At 36.1% G+C, this 15,973-nt stretch overlaps 1 protein-coding gene across 5 annotated transcripts in view; it reads left to right on the top strand.

Moving 5' to 3' along the window:
* The window catches only part of APAF1 (apoptotic peptidase activating factor 1), an 89,236-nt gene that overhangs the window by 13,723 nt on the left and 59,540 nt on the right, over positions 1–15,973 (top strand). For all 5 annotated transcript variants that reach the window (XR_011464162.1, XM_070370312.1, XM_070370310.1 and 2 more), the window contains 8 exons: positions 2,233–2,416; positions 4,414–4,526; positions 4,615–4,746; positions 9,548–9,786; positions 10,190–10,357; positions 11,571–11,702; positions 14,404–14,517; positions 14,959–15,143. Coding sequence is in view for 4 of the 5 variants with exons in the window: in XM_070370312.1 (XP_070226413.1) it covers positions 2,233–2,416; positions 4,414–4,526; positions 4,615–4,746; positions 9,548–9,786; positions 10,190–10,357; positions 11,571–11,702; positions 14,404–14,517; positions 14,959–15,143 (1,267 nt within the window). In the remaining variant the exon portion in view is untranslated. The remainder of the gene's footprint in view (positions 1–2,232; positions 2,417–4,413; positions 4,527–4,614; positions 4,747–9,547; positions 9,787–10,189; positions 10,358–11,570; positions 11,703–14,403; positions 14,518–14,958; positions 15,144–15,973) is intronic.

Here is a 15,973-nt window from a genome sequence, read left to right as displayed (position 1 = left end):
AGCAACGAAGACGCAGCGCAGCCAGAATAACAAAGTGTGGGACTTGTTGTTTACCTTCATCTAAGACATAGGCACTGCTGATAATCAAACCGTGCTTAACAGCCCTGCCTTATCTCAGTTACGTAGAATTCTTTCTTTTGGTCATTTGTCGTCTTTTAGATTCTCATGTAGTTACTACGCGTTTCATTTCCAAATTCTGATCTAGGTCCTTTCCTCTCACTCCCAAGCCTTTGCTGTGCCTTCTAGGCTTCCTCCTCTGTGGTCAGGAAACTCCTCTATATCATCAACCCTTCTTAGACCTCCTTGTCATGTGTGAAACGGGCCAGTTTTCCTGAGGATACCTCCTTCTCTGTAGCCTTTTTCAGTGGTGTGGTAACCCTTTTCCCTTTCTATTTCACATATTTCAACACCAAGAAATGGGTGGATGCTTTCTTTGCTCTTTATTGCTTCATCTGGGCCTTTAATACTCCTTTCTCCAGCTAATTTTTTTGTCCTTTGAAGCTTATTTTTCTAATCTTGCCTGGTTATGTTATAGCCCTCTGATTGATTGATAATTGAAGTTCTTAGTTATAAATTTAAGTCCTCCTGCTGGCAGTCTTAGTGATTTGATATCTATGTGGATGAGTCATCCAAAACCTTGGCCTCTCAATTCCTTGACTTATGTATCTACAGTGACCATTTTCTTCACTCCCCTTCAGCCATATAATTTACTGATCACAGGTTGGATCCTGGCCTTTGGCATTACCAGAAATGATACCACTTTTGAAATCTTGACTATAAAATTCTATTCCACCCTGCCTACCTCCATCTATTCTATTTTTCAAGTTCACTACAGTTTTCTGAGTCCTATCCATTAATAGCATAATATCCTTACTGTTTGTCTCATCAGCCCCCTCTCAGCCTTGGGCCTAGATTTTTATTGCCTATTATTCAGTTGCTCCTCAGTACATACTCTTTAGTTCTCTCCTTATCTTGAATGAAAGGTGATGGCTTCTCTGTGCTCCCTGTTGCTTTATCCAGACTTTATTTCCATCTTCTTTGCAGAAGAAAATCACCTAACTGAACTTCAGTTTAAATTCATGATCATGCTTTGGCAATTTTACTTAGTTTATTTAGTAGATGTGTAATCATTGTATTGGGCTTCCTTGGTGGCTCAGTGGTAAAGAATCCACCTGCCAGTGCAGGAGACATGGGTTCAGTCCCCAGGTTGGGAAGATCCCCTGGAGAAGGAAATGGCAACCCACTCTAGTGTTCTTGCCTGGGAAATCCAATGGACAGTGAGCCTGGCAGCCTTTGGCCCATAGGGTTGCACAGAGTCGGACGTAGCGATTTAGCACATGTGGCTTGATTAACAAAAATGATGACCATGTCAGTTGACAGTAGCAGTAATAATAATGTCTGTTCTTATTATACTGCTTACTAGTTCAAAGCTTAATTATATGAAAGGTAGTCTCATCCGTATCACTAATAATCTTATCTGTTATAACCTTTTAACATAGCCAAATCACATATTATATACATTAATTTCTTATAATAACTGAAATAGGGGTAAACAGTCTTATTCTAGTATTGTATATGAAATTGAAGTTAGTGATTTGCTAAAGGTATCATAGCTAGTAAGCAGTAGAGCCAGACTTGAGCCTAACTTCTTACTTGAAGTCTTCATATGAGAATGATAATTAACGAGTTATGTGTTCCCAGGAACCACATCAGTGGTTCTCAGTCAGAGGTGATTTTTTCCCCCCTCAAGGGGTATGTGACAAACTTCGGAGACATTTTTGGTTGACGTAACTGGGGAGAGGAAGTGCTGCTGGCATCTAGTGGATAGAGGCCAGGGAGGCTGCTAAATGTCCTGTAATGCTCAAGACATTTCCCTCACAACAAAGAATTATCTGGCCCAAAATGTCCAGAGTGCTTCTGTTGAGAAACTGTTGTGCAGTAATCATTGAGGACACAGGACAAAGATTTGAAATTTTGTTTGGTAAGATTTTACTGATATGTAGCAGATTAACACCAAACTTCAGATGATTCACATCTTCCAACTTTTCTTAGATTTGGGCTCTGAAGCTCAATAACAGTCTACAAACAAATATAAACTCTGAATCAAGAGAAGTTTGAAGATGTGATGAAATCAAAGATTGGAACAAATCTTTACTGCTGCTTATCAGTAAAATCTTTCAAAGGGGGACTCCTGTTTAAAGACCTTAAATTTATTTTCCTTTTCCTCACCAGATTGTTTCCCAGGAGGCGTGCATTGGGTGTCAGTTGGGAAACAGGACAAATCCGGGCTTCTGATGAAACTACAGAACCTTTGTGCACGATTGGATCAGGATGAGAGCTTCTCCCAGAGGCTTCCACTTAATATTGAAGAGGCTAAAGACCGTCTCCGCATTCTGATGCTGCGCAAACATCCAAGGTACAGATGGTCGTATTCAGTTGATGTGTGAAGTCCCAGTGAGACTTAACTACTGACATCTGGAGAACATCATAACCTTTTCTTGCTCTTGGGTAGAAGATTGAAAAAGAACCTTTTTTCAAAGAGGTTTAGCACAGAGGTTCTTTGTCATTATGTATAAAAAAGTTGCTTTTGTGCTCTTTTTCTTGTATTAAAAAAAAAAGAAGTGGTTGCCACTGGCGTTTGTATGATACCTGCCGTGTTCTCTCTTGTGTACCATTGTAGGTTCTTAAGAAATATTTCCTAAGTAGGTGGTCTTTATTAGAAAAATGCAAACGTTTTACCTTGAAACCATCATTTCTAATAGATTAACATAGAACAAAGGACAGAATAAGTGTAGGCAACTTGTGAAAGACGGAGTCAGGAAAGATTTTTATTTAATGGGATCCTTCTGTTGTGTTGTTTCAGTTTTTGGGTATACATGTAACTCTTCTACTTCCCTATACTTTAGTAGTTTCTTTTATTTCAATACTTTATTAAATAAATACTATTATAATTATGTGCCAGGAAGTATTACTAGCTATTTCATAATTTTCATTAACCATAGGGAGACAGAAGCTTAGTTGTTGCCTTTCTTAAGAGTTAAAGGATTTAGTCAGCAATTTGGTTTCTGTGATCTAGCAGCCCTTCTTTCATTTGTTCATTTAACCAACAATGAGTGTTGTGCCAGGTTCTGGGTCAAGTGCTACAAGTACGAAGATGAATAAAGCATTCCTTGTGAGTGTAACATTAAATTGGGTGAGAATTAGGTAATGGCTCTGAATTTTTTTTATTGCCCTGATGCACCTAATGATGCTATATGCTTTCATGTGTAACAGTGGCTGGAGTATGGCAGTGATTCCCAAATTGGTAAGAGGATTCATATCAGGATATTGGGGGAGAGGAATAATTTTTGGGAAAAAAACCTAGTGATTATGATCATACTCACTACAGAGAGCAGACTCCCCTCTCTCTGGTTTCTTTACTAGATAACTCCATTATCTTGCTCTTGCCTTGATAGTCACTAGTATCTATTTTCATGGAGAAGTAGGATTGAGATCACTAACCGCTTTCTCTTTTCTTGCTCAGTAACTTCTCCTTAGTCCTTCTTTCTTTCTCTGCAAAAATAAAAATGATTTCTGTTTAGGAAATTACTGTAACCACTCTCAGATATATCAGACCATGTTATATAAAGGTAGTCATTTTGTTACTCAGCATCATTTTGGTTTATGCTTTTGTAGTTTTCCAACCTGTGTATATTCCTAGAGTCTTTTTTTGTAGTGTACAGAAGTAGTGTGCCAGCCAGATAAACACGCTAGTGTATAATTATGCTGTCAGGTTTTAGTTGTATTTTTTCCTCTATTTGTTCTGGTGAGTATAAAAGAGTTTTTAGAGGGACCAATTAGGAATTAGCACAGAGGTTCTTTGTCATTATGCATAAACAAATTGATTTCTTGGATGGAAAAAAAAGCCCACTAGTGTACCAAGTGAAAAATAGTATTTGCTGATGCATTCTGTTAGGTTGGAACATATGAAATTGCTAGTTTTATAGGTAAAAAATGGTCAAATATTGTTCTGTGATGCTTTCTAATGCTAACCTAAGCCCAGTTCTTATTTTGTTTGGGTGCTTAAAGTTGGAATTGGAAGAAGCTCCTTATTTGGATAGTTCTTTTTAGATGCTAGGAGGCTTATTTCTAATATTTACATGGTATTCACAGTTCTCTTTTTGTAAGTCCCTTAACTTTAATATGAAATGATTTGGGGTGGAAGGAAGGGGAAGTCTCTAAATCTTTTTCTTATTGGTATATCGTATAAGGGATACCAAAGAAAAGAACAACCAATATAGACATCTTTTTAAAAAAATTTTTGTAAATTAGAAAAAAACCAAAACACAGTCATGCTCTTTCTTTGTTTTTTTGAAAGGAAGTTTAAAATAAATGTCATTAGTGGCTCAATACAGTTTTTTTTTTCTTTTTAAGGTCTTTATTGATCTTGGATGATATTTGGGATCCTTGGGTGTTAAAAGCTTTTGACAATCAGTGTCAAATTCTTCTCACAACTAGAGATAAGAGTGTTACAGATTCAGTGATGGGTAAGTATTATTTTCTTTTTATGATGATTCAATTACATTTAAATATGTGGCATACCAAATTGCTTACTATGTCTTGGTGATTTTGCAGGTCCTAAATATGTAGTGCCTGTGGAGAGTGGTTTAGGAAAAGAAAAAGGACTTGAAATTTTATCCCTTTTTGTTAATATGAAGAAAGCAGATTTGCCAGAACAAGCTCACAGTATTATACAAGAATGTAAAGGTATAATTATTTATTTTGTGTATGAGGGAGTTAATAGAGATATTAATTTACCCTTTTGTAAGATAAGCTAATGAACAAGACAAATTACTTTTTTTTTTAAAAATAGGATACAAATTCAATTCAAGTTCCCATAGACTATAAACTAGGAGACACTGGAATATATCCAGGGACATAAAAAAAAGTACAAAATTTCATGGTCTAAAGATAGTGAAATTATACAGAGTCTGTTTTCTTAATACTGTGGAATTATGTTAGAAATCAATATCAAAAGGTATTTGAAAATAACCCATATATCTTCAAGTGCAATGTGACATTTACCGAGAGAGATCTTTGACTTAGTATTGAAAGTCTCAATAAAGTTAGAAGACTAAAAACACAGAGGGTGATTGCAGAGAAGAAAATATTTAAATGAGAAATTAATACCCAAATGAGAAATTAATATCAAAGATACTTGAAAAAAATCCTACGTATTTGGTAATTAAATTTCTACATTTAAATGACGGGTGTATCTAAGAATCCATAGCAAGGAAAATTTTAAATTATTTGTAATAGAATAAAAATGAAAAGAGAATTTACCAGTATTTGTTGCATGCAGCTGAAGCTGTTCAACACAATTAAATATAGTGTGGAGTCTTGAATAAGCTGTGAAAACAAATGATGGACATTAGCATAAAATTTTGTGAAGTTTGAACAAAATCTGTATTTTAGTTAATAATACTGTCACATGTTAGTTTCCTGTTTTGTTTTTTTTCACAATGGTAATTCTTTATCTTCTCAGAATCGGATTACAAGTTTTCAAGCTTCATTTTTTTTTTTTTAAATCACTAATATAATGCATTTTCTAGATTTTTAGCAGTAATTGTTGTTCAGTTGCTCAGTCGTGCCTGAACTCTTTGCAACCCCAGGGACTGCAGCACTGCCAGGCTTCCCTTACCATCACCAACTCCCAGAGCTTGCTCAAACTCAGATCCATTGATTTGAGTGATGCCATCCAACCATCTCGTCCTCGGTTGTCCCCTTCTCCTCCTGCCCTCAATCTTTCCCAGCATCAGGATCTTTTCTAATGTCAGCTCTTTGCGTCAGGTGGCCAGAGTATTGGAGTTTCAGCATCAGTCCTTCCAGTGAATATTCAGGATTGATTTCCTTTAGGATGGACTGATTGGATCTCCTTGCAGTCCAAGGACTCTGAAGAGTCTTTTCCGTCACCACAGTTCAAAAACATCAATTCTTCAGCACTCAACCTTCTTTATGGTCTAACTCTGTTGGACCATACATGACTACTGGAAAAGCCGTAACTTTCACTCTGTGGGCCTTTGTTGGCAAAGTAATGTCTCTTCTTTTTAATATTCTATCTAGGTTTGTCATAGTTTTTCATCCATAGAGCAAGCGTCTTTTAATTTCATGGCTGCAGTGATTTTGGAGCCCAAGAAAAGAAAGTCTCTCATTGTTCCCATTGTTTCCCTGTTTGTCATGAATGATGGGAGTGGATGCCATGATTTTCGTTTTTTGAATGTTGAGTTTCAAGCCAGCTTTTTCACTGTGCTTTTTCACTTTCATCAAGAAGCTCTTTAGTTCCTCTTCACTTTTCTGCCATACAGGTGGTGTTATCTGCGTATCTGAGGTTATTGATATTTCTCCCGGCATCATGATTCCAGCTTGTGCTTCATCAAGCCCAGTATTTTGCATGATGTACTCTGCATACATGTTAAACAAGCAGGGTGACAATATATAGCTTTGATGTACTCCCTTCCCAATTTTGAACCAATCTGTTATTCCATGTCTGGTTCTAATTGTTGCTTCTTGACCTGCATACAGGTTTCTCAGGAGGCAGGTAAGGTGGTCTGGTATTCCCATCTCTTTTTAAGAATTTTCCACTGTTTGTTGTGATCCCCGCAGTCAAAGGCTTTAGCGTAGTTAATAAAGCAGAAGTTGATATTTAGCAGTAATACTAGATGCCAAAATACATGAAACTACCGTAAAGTTTTAAGTGAATATGAACTAGAAATCTAGCATTCTATTCATACCAAGTCAAACAGGTGGAATCAAAATGTCACAAATTTTTGAGCTAGAAAAAATTCATAATTTTAATAAAATATATATTAATGCATACTATTTATATATGTATACAAAAGCTTTTTACTACACTTGATAAAGGCTTGAGAAGACTACAACAAAAAAGATGAAGAAATTGGAAAACATTAAGTGAAGTGGAGCACTGAATATGAAATAGAAAAAGTGAAAAACTAGGTAAAAGTAAGAGGTCATCACATAGTCCAGTTGTTTTTAAATATGACTTCTCATTAGAAAGCTCCAAACATGGAGCTTTGGAGAAAAAAAGCAATACCAGGGCATTTGTATTTTTCAAAAAATTCCTACATAATTCTGATATATATCTGAATTTTAAAAGTGATTACAGGTTTTTCTATTAAATGGTAGTTTTAGTGATAATAGAATTCTGTTATTTTCGGTTGACTAATCATGGTACAGTGGTATTAAGTGAATAATAGTTACATAATTGCAACAATAAAAGATGTTTATCAGTTTTCACAATCAATAGCCAATGAAAAATAACAGATAATTGCAATTGCAAGCCATACTGAAAACATGATTAACCTAACAATATAAAATAATTACATAAAATTTGGGGGGTTATGTAGAATGATGTGTAAGTGCAAGTGCATACATGCTCAGATTTTCATCTGCCCAGCCAGTCTATGTATTCTTTTGGTTGGTGCCTTTAATCTATTTACATTTAAAGTAATTATCAGTATATATGATCCTATTACCATTTTCTTAATCATTTTGGCTTTATTTTGTGTAGGCCTTTTCCTTCTCTTGTGTTTTCTGCCTAGAAAAGTTCATCTAGCATTTGTTGTAAGGCTGGTTTGGTACTGCTGAATTCTCTTAATTTTTGTTTGTCTGGAAAGCTTTTGATTTCTCCATCAAATCTGAACAAGAGTCTTGCTGGGTAGAGTATTCTTGATTATAGGTTTTTCCCTTTCATCACTTTAAATATATTGTGTCATTCCCTTCTGACTTGTTGTTTCTGTTGAGAAATCAGCTGATAACCTGATGGGAGTTCCCTTGTATGTTATTTAGCGTTTTTCCTTTGTTGCTTTTAATGCTTATCTTTGTCTTTAATTTTCGTCATTTTGATTACTGTGTGTCTCAGTGTGTTCCTTCTTGGGTTCATCCTGCCTGGAACACTCTGTTCTTCCTGGACTTGGTTGACTATTTCCTTTCCAGTGTTAGGGAAGTTTTTAGCTATTATGTCTTCAAATATTTTCTTGGGTCCTTTCTCTCTCCCTCTCATCCTGGGACCCTTATAATGCTAACATTGGTGTATTTAATGTTGTCCCAGAGGTCTCTTAGGTTCTCTTCATTTTTTTTCCATTCTTTTTTCTATATTCTGTTCTGCAGCAGTGATTTCCACCATTCTGTCCTCCAGGAGAATTTTCCATTCTTCTGCCTCCATTATTCTGCTATTGATTCCTTCTAGTGTATTGTTCATATCTGTTCTTTAGTTCTTCTGCATCTTTGGTAAACATTTCTTGCGTTTTTTCCATTCTGTTTCTGAGATCCTGGATCATCTTCACTATCATTATTCTAAATTATTTTTCTAGAAGTTTACCTATTTCCACTTCATTTCGTTGTTTTCCTGGAGTTTTATCTTGTCTCTTCTTCTGGCACATAACTTTTTGTTTTTTCATTCTGATTAACTTTCTATAATATAGTTTTTGTTTTGGAGGCTGCGGGATTGGGCTGCTTCTTGCTTCTTCTGTCTGCCCTTGAACATGATAATTTAACATATGACATTCAGAAACTTTACTAGAATATTTAGTATTTTAGGTTCTTCACGGCAACCCACTCCGGTACTCTTGCCTGAAGAATCCCATGGACGGAGGAGCCTGGTAGGCCGCAGTCCATGGGGTTGCTAAGAGTCGGACACGACTGAGCGACTTCACTTTCACTTTTCACTTTCATGCCTTGGAGAAGGAAATGGCAACCCACTCCAGTGTTCTATGCCTGGAGAATCCGAGAGACAGCAGAGCCTGGTGGGCTGCCATCTATGCGGTCACACAGAGTTGGACACGACTGAAGTGACTTAGCAGCAGCAGCAGTGTGGTACCCTAAATGGATAGTGATATTTTGTTGTTCATTCATTAGTTAAAATAATAGTTAATGAAGACACATATGTTATGCATGGGGTAAGATGAAGACATGGCCTGTGCTCTCAAAGAATAAAAAATATAGTGAGAGTCAAGCTTTAATTTTTTTTTTGTTGGGATTTTATTTCTTTTATTTTTACTTTCTGGCCATACCTTGTGACTTGTGGCATCTTATTTCCCTGAATTATTTTGCAGGGATAGAGCCCATGTCCTTGGCAGTCATCATGGAGTCCTAACCATCAGACCATCAGGGAATTCCCATAATTTTCAGTCTTATCCATTTAATGGCAAATCTTGAGCATTATCTGTCATTAAAATCTTTTGAAAAAAATTTACCAGTGGCATAATATTGTGATATATTTTCATTTATTTAGTCATTTCCCTGTTATTATTTAAAATTCTTTTACTCTTTTAAGCAATGCTGTAATTAACATCCTTAAATGAAATAGTTCTTATTTTTAGTGACTTCCTTAGAATAAATACTTGAAGTGAATCCAAGAGTTATGTATTTTAAGGCTTTGGATAGAATGCAGCAAAAATTCTTTCTGTGAGGACAGATTGATTCTTAATTTGGTAGTAATTTGGAAATGATACAGTATTAACACAGTGATTTTTATTTTTTTATTTTTTAGGTTCCCCTCTTGTAGTATCTTTAATTGGTGCACTTTTACGAGATTTTCCCAACCGCTGGGAGTACTACCTCAGGCAACTTCAGAATAAGCAATTTAAGAGGATAAGAAAATCTTCATCTTATGACTATGAGGCTCTAGATGAAGCCATGTCTATAAGTGTTGAAATGCTCAGAGAAGACATCAAAGATTATTACACAGATCTTTCCATCTTACAGAAAGATGTTAAGGTGCCTACAAAGGTAATAGATGGATCAACAATCTTTGTCATCCCCTTACGTGTGGCATGTAAGTTTTGGCTTTGTACAGAGGATATTGTTACAGAGGATATTAGCAAGATAAAACCTGTGTGCCTGAGGAGGTAGGGTAGAGGATGTAGAAATCCCACTACTGTTAGTTTCCTTCAAGGATTTGGTGTTGAACTCAGGTGAGTTGCCTGTTTCTCAGTGATTTTCATGAACCTGAAGAAACATTTGACTTCTTCAGAACTTTCTCTTTTTTATCTTGCTGCATATTTGTACTTCTTATCAAATGGAGATATTATTCAGGGATTTAAATACATGATTTTTTTGTGTGTTACTCTCTTTATCTGCAATCCTGGCTCACTGTACATTGTGGCACATTAAATGCTTAAAATGTTCCTAGGTGTTATGTATCCTCTGGGACTTGGAAACGGAAGAAGTTGAAGACATATTACAGGAATTTGTTAATAAGTCTCTCTTGTTCTGTGACCGGAATGGAAAATCATTTCTTTATTATTTACATGATCTGCAAGTAGATTTCCTTGCTGAAAAGAATCGCAGCCAGCTTCAGGTACTTGCATCTCTGTACATTCCTTTTTTTTTTTTAAGTTTTTATTTTGAAACGATTTTATACTTATAGATAAGTCTTATAGAATTTTAGTATAGAAAATAGTATAGTTTCTGTGCACATACCTTTACCTTGCTTCCCTCAATGTTAACATCTTAATAACTGCAATACAGTTATCAAAGCCAGAACATTAACATTGACTAAATACTGTGCCTTACTTTCCCTGGGGATGGGAATGGCAACCTACTCCAGTATTCTAGCCTGGGAAATTCCACGGACAGAGGAGCCTGGCGGGCTGCAGTCCATGGGGTCGCACAGAATTGGACATGACTGAGCGACTAACAAGAACAAGAAAAGAACTGTTAACTGATACTTTATTTGAATTTCGCCAGCTTTCCCATTAATGTCCTTTTTGTAGATCAGATTCAATTCTGTTTCCCATATTACATATATTGTCCTTTCCTTAGTTTACTCAAATTTAGGAAAATGCCTCAGCTTGCTTTCTTCCCTGGTCCCTTTGGAAGAGTACTCACCAGTTATTTTGTACAGTGTTCCTTAGTTTGGGTTTGTCTCATGTTTTTTCTTGACTAGAGCAAGGTTATATATTTTTGGCAGTAAAGGTGCTACAGAGGTGCTGTGTGTCCTTGTCAGTGCATCAGACCCAGGGTGTTGATAATGGTTTATCAGTGATAGTAACATTGATTACCTGGTTAAAGTTTCTCCACTGTAAAGTTACTGTTTTTTCCTTTTGTAATTAATATGTGTCTTGTGGGGAGATTCACTGTACCTTTTCTTTAATACGTAGTTTTATTTATTTTGGTCTTTGTTTGCACGGGCTTTCTCTAGTTGCAACAAGTGGGGCTACTCTTTATTGCAGTGCGTGGGCCTCTCATTACGGTGGTTTCTCTTGTAGAGTATGGGCTCTAGGTGTGCGGCCTTCAGTAGTTGCAGCACATGGGCTTGGTAGTTACAGCTTTCGACTCTAGAGCCGAGGGCTCAGGAATTGTGGCACGTGGGCTTAGTTGCTCAGTGGCATGTGGACTCTTCACAGACCAGGGATCTAACCCATGTTTCCTGCATTGGCAGGTGGATTCCCATCTGCTGTGCCACCAGGGAAGTCCTGTACATTCTTAAATAGCTTTGGAAGATGGGGATTCTGTGATGCTTGGGGTATGAAATTGCTTCTGTCTTCTGAAATGTTGAATTTGGGTTTCAGGATCTCCACAAGAAGATGGTCACTCAGTTCCAGAGACATCACCAGCTATATTCTCTTTCACCAGATCAGGAGGATTGCATGTATTGGTACAGTTTTCTGGCCTATCACATGGCCAGTGCTAATATGCACAAAGTAAGATGGCTCATTAAGAAACATTATTTTCTTTGGTCTGACTTTTATTTTGTCTTATGTTGAGAATTTTCTTTCACTAGTAAAAGTAGGGTTATACCCTATGTAAGTAATTTAGTTTTTGTTAACTGTTTTTATCTGCAGGTACCTTAGTAACTGCAGTAAGTGAACCTCCTAAAAATTAACTCTCTTCATACCAGTAACTATCTTTGTGGGTGATACGGATTTGTTTTTAAGTTTTGAGAGGAAATGGAGGCTGGGAAAATGTATTCATTCAGTAAATGTTTATGGAGTGCCTGTTGTGTACTGGTATTGTTCTTCATTATGAACAACATTGTGTGTGTGTGTGTGTGTGTGTGTGAGTCGCTCAGTCGTATCTGACTCTTGCGACCCCATGGACTTTAGCCCACCAGGCTCCTCTGTCCAAGGGATTCTCCAGGCAAGAGTACTGGAGAGGGTTGCCATTTCCTTCTACCACTTCACAAAGTCCCTGCTCTCATTGAACTTACATGCTGGGGAGATACTGATACAGGACAGATAGATTTCTACTATGTCAAGGGATAGTAGGTGCTCAGAAGAAGGAAAAAGCCTACATGGAAAAAGGAAGTGATGATTTTGGTGTTGGGATCATCATGATTTGCTGAGAATTTGATGTGTATCGTAAGAGAGAGAGGAGTCAAAGATAACTTCAAGCTTGTACAGTAGAAAGATTGGAGTTGCCGTGAACTGAGATGGGAATAGCTGTGGGTCAAACAAGTATTTTTCCAGGGATAATGGGAAGATTAGGAATTCATTTGGAATATATTAAGTCTGGTGTACATATTAAGATATCTGACTGAAAATACTGAGCATATAGTTGGGTATACCAACCTGAACCTCTGGGGAAAGTTATGTTATAAAGATAAAATTGGGGAATCATCAGCACATAGATGATATTTGAAGTCATATTCAAAACGTTAACATTTTAGAAAACATATGTGCTTTGAATAATTTTTGTATGCTAAGGTATATTGTCCCTTGATTATGGATACGGTGTATTGTAGCCTGTTTTTTTCCACCTAGCAAAATAGTTTGTTTAATAATCAACATTGGAATGATGGTATTCCAATAAATATCTGTGCTCTAATTTACTTAGACTGTAGTTATTGAACATTTAGGTTGTTTTCAGTTTTTTTCCCCCTTTATGATGATGTAATGAAATTCTTGTTTGTCTTCACACCTGTATTATTTCCTTTGGAAATGCCCTGAAGTGAAATTACTGGGTCAATGCACCTTTTAAAAACATTTGATATGTATGATAGTGTCATAGGACTCAGTTCCTTTCATTTTTTTTTAACCTTTTTTTCCCTTGATTTTTAAGAATAGTGGCTTACTTTCTTTGGAAAACTGAAGAAAAAATTAAATGAAGATCCCAACCATTGCTAATGCTTTTGTGTGTAGTTTTCTAGATCATTTTGCTGCTCAGATACACACACCTGTTGTTTAAAACCAGAATGGAATCTTGATAGGAATATAGTCTTATATTTTATTTTTTCTACTTAATTGTATTTTATGGTTATCTTTTTATGCCAGTTAATATAGACTGATATGATTTTCTTTCGAGCTAACATTTTTTATATACTTAAAAATTTTTTATTTGGCTGTACTGGGTCTTAGTTGCCGCATGGAAATGTCTTAGTTGTGGCATGTGGGAGGATCTAGTTCTCCAATCAAGGATTGAAGTGGGGCCCTCTCCATTGGGAAGGCAGAATCTTAGCCACTGGACCACCAGGAAAGTCCCACTAATTTTTTAAACATAATTTTTAAAAGTTGTATACTATTTAATTGTATAGCTATATTATGGTTGGTCAGTTGCTTTGGGGATGGTTAGATTACTTAAGCACACTCAACTGACTTATTTTCTTAGGACACATTTATAAGTGTAATGCTGGGTTGATGATGTATACAGTTTGAATTTTAATGTAGATTGCCAAACGGTCCTCTAGAAGAGTGCTCTGATTTACATCACTGCCAGCAGTGTACAAGAGTGACCATTTCGTCTTATTCTAGCTAATATTCTTATCATTCCTTTTAGTCTTTAAAAATCTGATAATAATAAATTGTAAATCTTTGTTGTTTCCCTTTGATTATTGGTGAGATTCATGACCATTTGTATTTTTTTATTTTGAGTTGGCTCTCATCCTTTGCCTTTACCTGTTTTTCTATTGGAGTGTTTGTCTTTTTCTTGTTATAATTTTTATAAGAAAAGATAATAAGTTCTCATCTACTATACATTTGTAAATTATTTTCCTGTTTTATTTTTTGTCTTAAATTTTATTTATATTGATTTTTAATGTATTGAAGATTGGAGTTTATATGTAGTTAAATGCATCACTATTTTTCTTTCTGATACTTTGTTTTGGTGTCATGTGTATGAAAATTTCCTTTACCCCAGGGTTACAAAAATAGTAAATATCTGTATCTTCTGGTGGTTTTTGAAGTTTGTTTTATAGTTAAGTCTTAATGGTCCAACTGAAATTTGAGTTAAGCTGTGAGGTTCATTTTCTGTTTCTTTGGAATTATTAATGATATGTTCCTTTTTGTCCTTAAATTCTAGATATCTGCTAAGTTTCTCTCAGTAGTGTTAGGGTAATGATGGCAGATTTAAAATGCTTTGATCTCTTTAACAGTGCTCCTGATCTTACTTTTTTTTTTTTTTTTTAAGGAACTGTGTGCTTTAATGTTTTCCCTGGATTGGATTAAAGCAAAAACGGAACTTGTAGGCCCTGCTCATCTGATTCATGAATTTGTGGAATACAGGCATATATTGGATGAAAAGGTATATATTAATATTAAAAATAAGTCCTTAAAGGACATACATTTAATTCTAGGTTTAATATTGAGCAAAATAGAAGAGGTGAAGAGCAAGAATTTCCTCACTTTAATCTGGATTAGTCTGATTATTTTGCCTACTCTCCTACTGGGAATGTGGATAGTATTGAGATTTGAAAGCTGGGAAGTAAAGTGTTCAGTGATTTAAAAAATTTTTTTTTTAGGAAAAAGAATGTGTTAGAGCAGTATTTTGATAATGAGGTTTTTTTTTACCCTGTGTTTAAAAGTCTGAAGAGGATCACTGTGTATTTGTTACCTAATGGTTGGCTATTTAATTTTAGCTCATATAGAGAATATTTAAGCCTTTAAAGTGACAAGATCACAGAAACAGAAAAATGTCTGATCTTGGCTCTGGTTATGTTTCTAAGCAATTCCATTTTGTTCATAGGATGGTATAGACTGTGAGAATTTCCAGGAGTTTTTATCTTTAAATGGACATCTTCTTGGACGACAGCCATTTCCTAATATTGTGCAACTGGGCCTCTGTGAACTGGAAACTTCAGAGGTTTATCGGCAAGCTAAGCTGCAGGCCAAGCAGGAGGTCGATAACGGAATGCTTTACCTGGAGTGGGTGTAAGTAGGTTAGGAGAGAAACCAGAGGGAGCAGAGCGCTGACTATGTCATTATTTCTCAGGTAGCAAATACATTCACTCCAGGAAGATTTAACTACTTCCTAGAAAGGGCTGGAACTTTTAATAAGCATTCTTGTTGAAAAGTTCTAGAAAAGTAACCGTATATTTTCAAAGAGTCCATTGAAATAGGTGCTTGCCTATAAGTTGACTTTGGACAAGTCATCCTAAATATTGGTATAAATGCTTTACTTACTGTAATACATTGTAGTAGCGAAGAGCACTGTTTTTGAAGCTACAAACCTAGGTTTGTAACTCAGTTCTGGAACCTTAAGAGTTTTGTGATTTTTGAACAAGTTACAGGTTACTTTCCTTTCTCATACATCAAGTAGTGATAACAAACCTTTAAAATAAGTTCTATTTTTGTGACGATTCAAATGAGATATTGGATATAAAGTGATGAGTACTTTGCCTCGCATATAGCCCTTATTGGGCTTCCCTGGTAGCTCAGCTGGTAAAGAATCCATCTGCAAGGCAGGAGAACCAGGGTTGATCGCTGGGTCAGGAAGATCCCCTGGAGAAAGGAATGGCTACCCACACCAGTATTCTTTTTTTTTTTTACAGAATGACAGTTTTATTTTCCACAATTGTAGTGATCTGATTTTTGTGTTTTTTAATTGATTAATTAATTTACTTTACAATATTGTATTGGTTTTGCCATACATTGACTTGAATCCGCCGTGAGTGTACATGTGTTCCCACCCTGAATCCCCCTCCCACCTCCCTCCCCATCCCATCCCTCTGGGTCATCCCAGTGCATCAGCCCCGAGCACC

This window comes from Bos mutus, chromosome 5 (genome assembly GCF_027580195.1).
Source record: "Bos mutus isolate GX-2022 chromosome 5, NWIPB_WYAK_1.1, whole genome shotgun sequence".
NCBI classification, from domain to species: domain Eukaryota; kingdom Metazoa; phylum Chordata; class Mammalia; order Artiodactyla; family Bovidae; genus Bos; species Bos mutus.
The sequence above is the reverse complement of the archived record's forward strand: the minus strand, read 5'-3'. Positions and strand labels throughout refer to the sequence as shown.